The 11,802-nt window shown below is 36.6% G+C and overlaps 1 protein-coding gene and 1 long non-coding RNA gene across 2 annotated transcripts; both read right to left on the bottom strand.

The window, feature by feature from the left end:
* Nucleotides 1-1,599: 1,599 nt before the first annotated feature.
* Nucleotides 1,600-4,887, bottom strand: LOC144355146 (uncharacterized). The gene is made up of 4 exons (XR_014929859.1): nucleotides 4,616-4,887; nucleotides 4,360-4,512; nucleotides 2,238-2,363; nucleotides 1,600-1,821 (listed from the first exon to the last, which is right to left on the bottom strand). It is a non-coding gene; the product is annotated as an uncharacterized LOC144355146 (long non-coding RNA).
* Nucleotides 4,888-8,476: 3,589 nt separating this feature from the next.
* Nucleotides 8,477-11,784, bottom strand: Gins3 (DNA replication complex GINS protein PSF3). Its single transcript, NM_001184840.1, has 2 exons — nucleotides 11,288-11,784; nucleotides 8,477-9,146 (listed from the first exon to the last, which is right to left on the bottom strand). The coding sequence occupies exons 1-2, from the start codon at nucleotides 11,687-11,689 to the stop codon at nucleotides 8,913-8,915; spliced, it is 636 nt and encodes a 211-aa protein (NP_001171769.1). The 5' UTR covers nucleotides 11,690-11,784; the 3' UTR covers nucleotides 8,477-8,912.
* Between the last annotated feature and the right edge of the window lie 18 nt (nucleotides 11,785-11,802).

Raw genomic sequence — 11,802 nt, 5'->3', positions numbered from 1 at the left:
ATATACCAAGTTCAAACCTAAATTGTCAAGATCTAGTTCCTAAATCTTGAAAATATGTGATTTTAATGCATTTTTGGCCTTAAAATAGCTGCCATTGGGCCATCTTGAATTGAATCATGAAACAAATGTCCAATATGTCTGATAAGTGTGAAGTTAGTACTTTAGCAGTCCAAGCATGTGCAAGACACAGCTGGATACGAAGTACGGGTGCCGTCTGCCAGTCGTCACTTTTACGCTCTGTTCAAAGAGTAAAATGTAGACATTTTTTTTTACCATAAATTGTTGTTTTATAACATTATACCAACTTAAAACAGCTGACTGTGGTTAACTATTACATTTTAGTTGGTCAGAGCATGCACATATATCGGTATATGGTACAGTGAATAATATGGATATAAAAAATGACCCGAGACAATATAAATGTACAATTTTCACATATACATTGAAAGTGAAAATGGTTCAAGGGACACTCAATATATGTTTCTACAAGTACCATAATAAAAATCTGTCTTCAATATTGTTATTTCAGCACCATAGTCATGATGTAGTGCATGCTTGAATTCCATGCAAACAATGTATTTTACCAATGATGTATACATTGCTTTGCAGCCAAGCACTGCAAAGCTTTAATAATGAACAAAGTGAAATTTCTTTTGACACAGTGCAAAATGTGTCAAATCATAGCGTTTTGCATAGAAATCTATCGTAGACTTCTTTACAAAAACAAAACTGTGCACAATCCGCGCGAAATACATGGTTCAAAAGCATATATTTGTCATAATAACCGTTCCACATTGTACACTGCCGGTAGTAAATTTCCATTTGCTTGCATGTAAGCGATGTGTTCAATAGCCCACAATGCTATTTGCTGGTATTGTGGAAATAGGCTGGCTTACATGTAAGCTGACCATAGATGGACATGGTTAGCTTGCATGAAAGCGACGTGTTAAAAGCACTCCACCATGTTCACAGGTATAATGGAAATAGCCTAGCTTTCACATGTAAGCTGCCAATAGGCAGTGTCTATATAGACATGGTTGGCTTGCATGTAAGCGGCGTGTTAAAGCCAGTCCACAATGCTCACTGGCAATGTGGAAATAGGCTGGCTTACATGTAAGCTGACCATAGATGGACATGGTTAGCTTGCATGTAAGCGACGTGTTAAAACCACTCCACCATGTTCACTGGAAACATGGAGATATCCTGGCTTACATGTAAGCCACCAATAGATAGGTTCCAATTTGATATCCCTGACTTACATTAAGCAATGAAAGTTTAAAATTAAAAATGAAATTAAAGATCAAACGATTTAGCAGCGATTCATATATGCACTTTATTGCACTATACAAAATACGATATTAAATTTAAATAAAAAAAAAAAACTTGACAAGGAGAGAATAGAAAGCGTCAAATAAATATGGAAAAATAATCACGTCAGTAAAATGTTCACATATGTATCAAGTTTGATTGAAATAATGGATTTTGAAATTATTTAAAAAATATTTTCATGTTAGATAGATAAATAATATGCATAAATGTCAACTAAAAAGTAATGTTTTTGCATTAGCCCAAGAGTGTCTGTAAAATAATTTTATGCCATTTCGCTATGTGTTGAGGTTTTTTTTATTAGAACTAAAAAATAATCCATTTGTTTACTACATAATGTGACCAAGGTTTACCGCTTTCAATCGTCGGAAAGTATTCGTCCGTTTTTGTATACCATTGGATGTCTATATCCTTATCGCGGCACTCCGTCGTTTTTCTGGACCATGTTTGTTTGCCTGTACCACGAATGCGGAAGAAATCACCCACGTGTACAGTCTGTAAATATAGATGTGTGACATTTGTGAAAATAAACACTTTATTATTCAACTTAACCAGTTATGACTGTGCCAGCTATGCAAGGGGTCGTTGATTAAGACTAAAGACAGCTACCGCATGCACTTCCCATCATACCTCATGCGACCATGTATACACATAAAGTATCCCAAGAAAAAAGTGTTGACTATGAGGAAAATCAGTTAGTAAACATTGTGCATGTGAGACTGACCATCATAACTTAAACATAAAAATGACAGATCAAAATATTTACCAGAAAAAATTGGTTATTATGTGTGCCTGGAGCTCTGCATCCAAGGGTGCCTTTCAATTACAAAAATGAGAGTTAAGTGCCGAAATTAATTCGTATGACAGAAACTCATATTCTCCTTCTGTTATGACTACAGATGAGACTATACCTGCAACTTACGACTCAGTTAATATGCCCATCCTGATTTCTTCTTCAGTTACGTTAATGTTTTTTTCTTCTTTCCATTTCTCTGTACAAAATTCATCATCTCCATTATGAACATAGATGACAGGTTCTATAAACAAATAACACAATGTATTATTTATAGTAAAGTCTGCTCTATTGCGACGTCGAACAAAATATATCCCGAATGACAATTATGTTATGATTTGTCTTGTACACATGTACTCATAATTGTTTTTGTTCATGAACAGTTGGAATATCGAACGGATAAGAAGTGATATGGTGTGGTTATATTGCGTTTACGTGAATACGTGCAACTGTTTCATTTTAAGCGATAACCATAAAACGAAAAACTAAATAGTAAAAATGTTCGATTCCAATTACTTCTACGTATAGCTTATTCCACGATGCATGCGCATTCAAAACAATTATTTGCAGCCCAAATTGTGTTAATATGTTAATTTATGTATTTTGAAAAGATGTGCATGGAGAGATACCGTCCATTGGAAATATGTGGAGGATGGGAAAACATTTTTTCAGAGGCGTAGGTACTGAATCATTATGTGAGAGAGCAGCCAATGAAAAACTGTTAATTCCCCCTATCTACGTCATATTGGTTAATATACGTTATACAACATATGCAAGTACAATGTATTCTGTTCTGAAATAATGAAAATGTTAGAAGCATCCGCTATACGCAAGAATACGCTGCACTAATATTTCAAGAGGTTCACGACTCACACGACCACTAATCAACTAACTATGCCAGACAGAGTTCAATGTGTCATTGACTGACCGAGCTGAGCTTGTCAAGTGAAGCTTAACGAACTTAAGCACACGATCCTCCCATACGGGAATTTGATGAATTATTTTACCTTGGAAGAGAACTGAAGCTCAGAAAGATGGAAAGAATATATGTGACCCTATACTGTCAATGTAGACTTTTTAGAGCAGGGTAACACTGTTTTATTTTTTAATGGCATGAGGATAGTTCTCTTCCAGGGCAATAAAAACCTAATGTTGGGGCATAATACTAGATGTTTTAGGACTAGTTTTGACTGACTATTTAGTTGAACGAAATAGTGTAGCGCATATTTCTACATTTTAAGTTTTCCGCAAAGTTCTCACTGACCTCACTGTGGAACACCGTAGATTATCAACTCAAACATGAGACTTCTGTTAACATCACTGACAGTGCAAAAATGACTATGGCGAAAATTAATCAAATACCATTCATGTGGTGGGAACATAAAGAGTACCTATTCTGCTGGATTATATCATACTACAATGACAAGTTATTGGCGTAGATCCCATTAGGCAACTGAAATTTCCCTTCATAGTAAATAAACACCAAGTTAACTGTTCATTTTGATGCCATTGACCGTGACCGGCAGCGTAACTTACAAAACATGCGTACCTCAAGCAGTTCTGTTGGCAGATGAGAGCATTTTTCAAACCTATGTGTATACAAGAAGCAGTGATATTGCTCACATTATGCCAACGCTGCTTTAAAAATAGTCGATGCGAGACACAAAACTATATAATAATCATTCTAAGTTAATGTGTGTGTATCACATACCGTTACGGTAGGGCGTTAGGTCAATGGTGTTTTTTTCAAAGCGGGATTAAATTGATAGCATTGGCGGATTTAGATGGGGGCCGAGGGGGCCGCAACCCACCTATTTTTAACAACCAACAGGACTTCGCGCCATCGGCGCTCGCGAACTTGGCCTTAGGCCAACCTACCCCCCCCCCCCATTCCAGAATCCTAGATCCGCCCCTGGATAGACATTCAATACATAAGTAAAGTACAGTATTATTTTGCCAAATGTGACTGTAGATCAATTATTTTACTTAATACGTTGTCGGTTGATATGAACATTTACCATCGATGTTGGTATTTCATCGCGGTCTTATCTGAGTTAACATCCCAAGCGGAATGCTGCTGAAATTATATCATTATTTACATTGTGTGTACTTGTTGCTACATACGGGAAACGCGATAAAACATGATATATCTTTGATCGTGTCGGGCTGACTTCTATGTCAAACACGGCGACACTGTTTTCTTATACCAACGCTGTAAAATTAAAGTAAATATAACTTACCAGGCTGCTCGTTTATGCTTTCAATACCACCATCACATATAACATAAAGTTCATTGCAGACTGAGCTTTTCTTGAAACTCCATTACATTATTTTAAAAATGTTTTCCCATATCTCATTGGCTACTTTAACGGCGAAGTCAAACATATCCTGCTCTGAAGATAATAAAACACAGTGCAGTAAAGTTAAAATAATAAAAACAAATTCAGTTCAATGTATACGATGTATAGATATATGACACATACATTAAATGATTACCTTAATACTTGTTCTTGGGCGGCAGTAAGATAACTTCTGTATACGAAGAGAGTTCATGGGAAAATAAGACAGTTGGCGAGATTCTCAGCTGTGATCATTAATTTTATTGGTTGACAGTGCTGTCAATGTAGGCGATTGTGGCTGCCCTTGAAATTGTATCGTCTATACTTGAGAGCTAAGTTTGTGTTGATTATAGTGCCATGTGTTTATTCGGGAAACGCTTCCTAGATAAATCGTCCACTCAGTATCGACGCTTTAGATCAGTTTAAATGAGCGCGAGACTAATTCAAACTTAGCTTAAAATGTAGATGGCAATGTTTCATACAAAATTTGCCATTACGTATATTACTGTATACAAATAATTGAAACATGGGTGTAATAATGTTCTTTTTAACAGACGATTAAATTGGAAATTTTTAAAAATGAGGCAGGGTGGCATCATATCAATTAATATATCCGGGCTAAAAAATAATTATTTTTTTTAAAAGTAATTTTTGTTGTTAATGTCAAATGTCTGTATTTGTGCAATTATTTTATTGTTCTCCGGCCTATAATTGGGTTGTTTTGCCTGTCAGCTGCAATTTAATAAAATTATTTAATTTGTTTTTCATTTATTCATGTGCAATTGTTTATTTGAAAAAGATAACTAAACATTGTAAAAAACGCTATATTTAATATGATATGGTGAAATTAAATACTAAGTATCACATCTATAAGGGAATATGAACATCAAATTAGCACATGACATTCAACTCGTTAGCTCTGGCTACATTGTAACATTGCAATGTAGAAGGCGTTTGTTGAACACCCGAATCACACACTTAGCACTTGTTTGACCTATGTATGCAGGTTCATATTACAAATATCACATTACAGCGATTGGCCGTTGACTACTAATTGCCATCTTGAGCGGCAATTTTGAAACCGTTATATACCAAGTAGAAATCAGCACACTCTAAATACATGTTGTGTCTAGATGAGCGATGATTCATCACAGTTTTTCCGATTGTTGAACACCAGCGTTGATACACAAGATAATTATTCTAGTGATGACCATTCATATTAACCCTACGATGATAGTGTATATTATGAATCGCCCAATACAAGCAAAGTTCACTTTATCGACTTGTTTTCCGATGGTAACAACGAACGTATGGACATCACATCATATAATGGCCGAGATACCACTGGTATGCACAATGAAACAAGTTCACTTGCAAACGTGGAATATGACAGTTGCACAAACTCTACACCAGCTTATGAAAGCTTTATAGACACACAGTTGGACACCCTCGACAGCAATGCTAACCATAGAGACATCTCGCATCGGCAAACAAACTAACTGGAACTTGCGAAATGGGTAAGTATTCGTCACAAACATATATTATGTTCTTCGATCATATCGTAGCGTTGTGACCGTGTTAGTTTGAAAACACGTAGATATATCCGATTTACACCATTTTGTAGTGAAGTTGCCAATTTATAAACACAGTAGCACAGTGACTGTGACACGTCTGATTTAAATCGTAGCGTTGTGGCCGCAATAGTTCAAAAAAGATATTCAATAAATTCGTAATAATATTCGTTGTGAAAATATACCAATGTAAACGAGCGAGATTAGTGAACTATCTCTCTAAAGCACTCCGAGGACCCAAATCAATGGTGGTATTCATATTGACGGGACGGTGTTATTGCTCGAAGGAAATAGGGCAATATAAAGAGTCATCTGAACTACAAACTTGACTCAGTGCGATTAAATATTATTGAAAGTATATATGACAAGGAACAAAAACAAAATTCGCTGGTAAATATAGTTAATAGTATTACGTTTCGGATTATTATTTAGTCACAATACCATTTTGACTTAATTTTATGCACTGTGTTAATGTCAGTAAAATCATTTTCGCTCATTTTAGATTGTAACTAAACAATGGAGGCATCGAGTTAGAATAGCAGTGACCGTGAAGCCACAGTCGTCAACCGAACTTGGCAAGATCAACTTTCCAGTAATGGATGTATTGACCCAGCAGTATGAGGTCAAATAACCAGGCATAAGCAAGTCATTATTCAGTTCAAATGAAGATTTATAACCAACCTGCACAGAGTGTGTGGCATCGTTTCGGAAGCCTGACAAAGTCACCATCAGCCGTTAAAACATACTCTTAACAACACCTTACTAACAATATTTGTTCGTTGATATATATTGTATCTATTTGTTCGTTTATATATTTATTAACTACAGCCTTCGTAGTTACTCTGTCTGGACGTGCGCGCGCGTGCGTGCGTGCGTGCGTGTGTGCGTGTGCGTGTGTGTGTGTGTGTGTGTGTGTGTGTGTGTGTGTGTGTGTGTGTGTGTGTGTGTTGGGGTGTGTTGGGGTGGGCGTGTATGTCATTTAGTATTATGATGTCAGCCTAACACACTTTCATCAAGCGTGTCTGAAAACATTTTCAGGTGTAAAATGATTTACATACTGTTTTTGTTACACTCATTCAATAGTTCCAACTGCACAGGTATTACACACCAATTTATTTTAAAGTGTTATGAGTATTTGTTTGAATAAAGTTTATTTTTCGTCAGATCATTTGTCACCAGACGAAATAAAACATAAGGATACCGGTCAAATGCAGTGCTAATATAATAAACAGTGATTAAGACTTATTTTCTTTTAATATGTTTCATTTCAACACTTAACTAAATGTTTCACTCAGGTTAATTAAAAATGTAAAATTACATGGCGAAAGAGCTTGCAAATTTATTTAATATGTAGGTGAATATGAAGACTGTCTGAGCAACATGTTTTTCTCGTTTAATTGTTTGTGTACACAGGGAAGATTATTGGACGAAAAGTATGAGTAAGATGTTTTTTTTATACGAAACAGCATTAACTTGTGAAAATATGGCAAAATGGACGATTTGGGACTGAGAAACCGAATTCACTTACATGCAAAGTCAAATGTTCACATTATCATTATGAAAATCATCTGTATGGTCAGCTTACATGTAAGCCAGGATATTTCCATGTTACTAGTGAACAAGGTGGACTGGCTTTAACATGCCGCTTACATGCAAGCCAGTCAAGTCTATATGAACACTATCAGGTAGCTTACATTTAAGCCAAACTATTTCCATGTTGCCAGTGAACAATATGGAATGGTTTAACGCACCGCTTACATGCAAGCGAAACTTTTTTTTACCATGTTCACATCGACCCTATACATCGACAGCTTACATGTAAGCGTGGTCTGAGATGTAAGCCAGGCTATTTCCATGTTACCAGTGAACAAGGTGGAGTGGTTTTACTCGTCGTTTACATGCATGCCAACCATGTTTATCTATGGTCAGCTTACATGCAAGCCAGCCTATTTCCACAATACCAGTGAGCATTGTGGAATGGTTTTAACACACCACTTACATGCAAGCCAGTCATGTCTATATGGACCCTGCCTATGAACAGCTTACATGTAAGCCAGGATGTCTCCAGGTTACCAGTGAACAATGTGGAATGGTTTAAACACGCCGCTTACATGCAAGCCAGTCATGTCTATATGGACCCTGCCTATGAACAGCTTACATGTAAGCCAGGATGTCTCCAGGTTACCAGGGAACAATGTGGAATGGTTTAAACACGCCGCTTACATGCAAGCCAGTCATGTCTATATGGACTCTGCCTATGAACAGTTTACATGTAAGCCAGGATGTCTCCAGGTTACCAGTGAACAATGTGGAATGGTTTAAACACGCCGCTTACATGCAAGCCAGCAAGGTCTATATGGACCCTGCCTATGAACAGCTTACATGTAAGCCAGGATGTCTCCAGGTTACCAGTGAACAATGTGGAATGGTTTAAACACGCCGCTTACATGCAAGCCAGCAAGGTCTATATGGACCCTGCCTATGAACAGCTTACATGTAAGCCAGGATGTCTCCAGGTTACCAGTGAACAATGTGGAATGGTTTAAACACGGCGCTTACATGCAAGCCAGCAAGGTCTATATGGACACTAACTATTGGCAGTTTACATGTAAGCCAGGATATCTCCACACTACCAGTGAGCATTGTGGACAGGTTTTAACACGCCACTTACACGCAGCCAACAAGGTATATATGAACACCACATATCGGCAGCTTACATATAAGCCAGAATGCATTTATACCATGTTATTCGCATGGTTTTATGGATGATTTTGATATTGTGATATAGTCTGAGATAGTTTTCCATGGAAATTCAATGATTTGACACATTTTGCACTGTGTCAAAAGAAATTTCACTTCGTTAATGGTATAAGACGTGAAGGCTCAATCTTCCTCCATAACAACACGTTTACGTTTCCTGTGATTGGCTACCATCTGTGATGTGTTTATTTTGGTCGTTTGCCCAGTCTGCCATCGCTGGAAATCATCAAGTCCTTTCTGTCCCGCTTTAAATACACATCTTTCACTTTCATCCAATTTGCATGTCAGATGAGTTGTGTCTTCGTTGTAGGCATTCTGAGATGAATCCATAATCCTGCGAAATCTAGAAATGAAACCCTACAGAAACGAACAGATGTATGTCAAAATTATTAATGATTATATTATAGCAGATTATTCTATGATAATGTATTGCATTATTGAGCATCAAGGCCCCGTACCGTGTATAGGAATACAATGTTGAGTTTGGAAAACAAATAAAGAGACGAGCATTTAATAATAAGGGAAATTATGGGGTGAAAACGATTGAAATCAAAACTGAAAATGAATAACTCTGAGCTATATGAAAAATAATTATTTGTTCCTAGTTTACATGAAATTTCATTCCCGGCATAACGATAAACACAAATCCCTGTCTGGCCAATCTCAACTTCACGAGAAACACTCTGTACCGACGTAAATAAACATAGCTCACCAAAGGCAAACACAATGGCCTGTTTTATCGATGTTGACGAATCCCAGTTAAATGTGCTCGAAAACGCAAGAAATTTAAAAAATACTTCACAGCAGACTAAATGGGGAGTACGTGTTACACCACCAATTTTGAAGACCTTCCTGAGCTCGCCGACTTGCTGCAGCAAGTATAGCTAGACGTCGCTGTCTGGTTTACGAGCTTCCATCCTGGTCAGGAAATGATCATTGTTCAAGCATCAATCAGCTGGATTAGTGGGACAATGCTTGTAATAGAAATCCACAAAGCATGGTGACTATGTGGCTTATACTAACAGTAGGTTGGTCAAGATTTTAGAGTAATTTTGCAAGAATGAAACCCCTTTTACGATAAGTTCATATTCTCATAGTGCATATTGTTATTCTGCATGATATATCTCTGAGTGGAACTATGAGCTATTTCTTTACAAAACCTTGAGACGTTTGTGTCAGCGATATCTAAACGTATTCAATGTTTATGTCCCTGTTATTAGTTGTTTAGACAACAGCAAATTGTTCATTTTGGAAATTTCAAAGTGTGTTAAAATTGGTTGGCTGGTTGAAGATTTAATTTAATAATGATTTTGTGATTTACATGATAGTTTCCACAACATAGAAGTGTAGCGCAAGTTTCTGCCCCAATTACGGGGGAATGGCATAACTCAGTCATACAAAATGTGTTAGTTAGAATGTGTTTTAAAATTGGTAAGGTAGTTTAATATTTTAATGTACACTACCGTAATACTGAAATCTGTAAGTTAATTATATGCATCCATTTTGCGTCACTTTACAGACAGTATAACTTCTGAAATACTTATCGGAAAGTATAAACAGTTTATTTACCTGCTATAAACATTGGTACAATAGATTGCATTTTCTTTCCAGACTCCAGACAGGCAATAGAAGTAATTTTTACTTTTATTGTGAATTACTATCACAATTTACAAAATATTCATAAGTCGGTTTTTGTTTTGTTTAAAAAAAATCCAAAGTATGTTTTTTTTTGTAAAATGAAAAGAACCAGTGCAGCATGCAAAGCACAGATTAGGGCTGGGTGGTTTTAATATTCATCATCATTTTGGTTATGTCACTGGAAAATTATTTAATTGTGAAACTCAAACCATTTAAACATTTCTTTTTTTCTTTTTTAAGGAAAAAATAAAATATATAGTTCCCACTGGTGCACTAATAATGATGCCCTATGTTAATGCATAAGTCTTGGGACAGTCAATGCTACCATAGACTGTAGGAAAGACAGCCAGAGTCGCTTAGGGCCCCTCAACAATAACTGTAATTCTAATCCCTCCCCCATTTTGATTGTATTAACCCGCATTGGGTCACTTGTAAGTTTTTATTTAGAGGTTCCGGTTCAGGTTAGAGATGATGGGGACAGAAGGAACTCTTTCTGAGAAGACTTGAGTCCAAAACGGTACATTCCTGTACTCCTAATGGTGCATATTATGAGAACAATAGAGTGATTAACGTAATACTGTACTTTAAAAAGACAAAGGATTACCCAATAGTGCATTCTGTTGTTCAAAATTAAAGTTACAGTTATATGGCTTCATTAATAATAAAGTAATAGTAACTTCAGACCTATGTAGTACATTCTGGGTACGATCACCTACACACGAGATTACATCACTGCTCAGTGTTGGCTTAACTTAATTAACCTTATAAATTATGAAATAAACGTTTCATTTATTTAATATAAACATGCACGTATAAATAGTAAAGAAGTAATGACGTAGTGTAACTAATGGATACTTTACCTGCAATAACGAGTCGGCTATATCCCCGATTTCTGGATGATCAAAATGCAGAAGTTTGCTTCCAAATGAGTAATAATACGGTCCGATCTTGTGCAGGTCAACGACATTGGCATCTGCTTTCAAAATTTCTCGAAAACTGTCCTTGTACGTTTTCGGCATATCAACACTGACGAGTCTCCGTCTCCGTGTACATAGTGACGATGCCAACCAAAAAGGCAGCTCCAATTTTGTTCCCGGTTGAATAGTTGTGTTGTCTGTACTTGGATCGAGGAATCCAAGACGAAACAATGGCTGCTCCACTTTGCTCGGAATTTTCTCACAAGTCGCTATAATGTCATCGATACAGTAATAATTGTCACTGCTGCTACTATATCGAGTATACGGAATTTCCACTAAAGACATTTTGAAAAGACAATTCTACATCAGAGGCTTTTTTGTCAATTTGGTGATGTCAACAAATATGCCGCATAATCAATCGTCTCTCTGCTTGTTGAAACGAGCCGCCAAAATTGAAT

Source organism: Saccoglossus kowalevskii, chromosome 6 (assembly GCF_978046115.1).
Source record: "Saccoglossus kowalevskii chromosome 6, keSacKowa6.1, whole genome shotgun sequence".
Taxonomy (NCBI): Eukaryota; Metazoa; Hemichordata; class Enteropneusta; family Harrimaniidae; genus Saccoglossus; species Saccoglossus kowalevskii.
This window is presented reverse-complemented; position numbering and strand designations above follow the sequence as displayed.

Excerpts from the sequence above, each read along its gene's own strand:
- Gins3 (NM_001184840.1), bottom strand. The coding sequence starts at position 11,689 with ATGTCTTTAGTGGAAATTCCGTATACTCGATATAGTAGCAGCAGTGAC. Across the intron at positions 9,147-11,287 it reads TAGCCGACTCGTTATTGCAG|GGTTTCATTTCTAGATTTCG; the intron begins GTAAAGTATCCA and ends TCGTTTCTGTAG.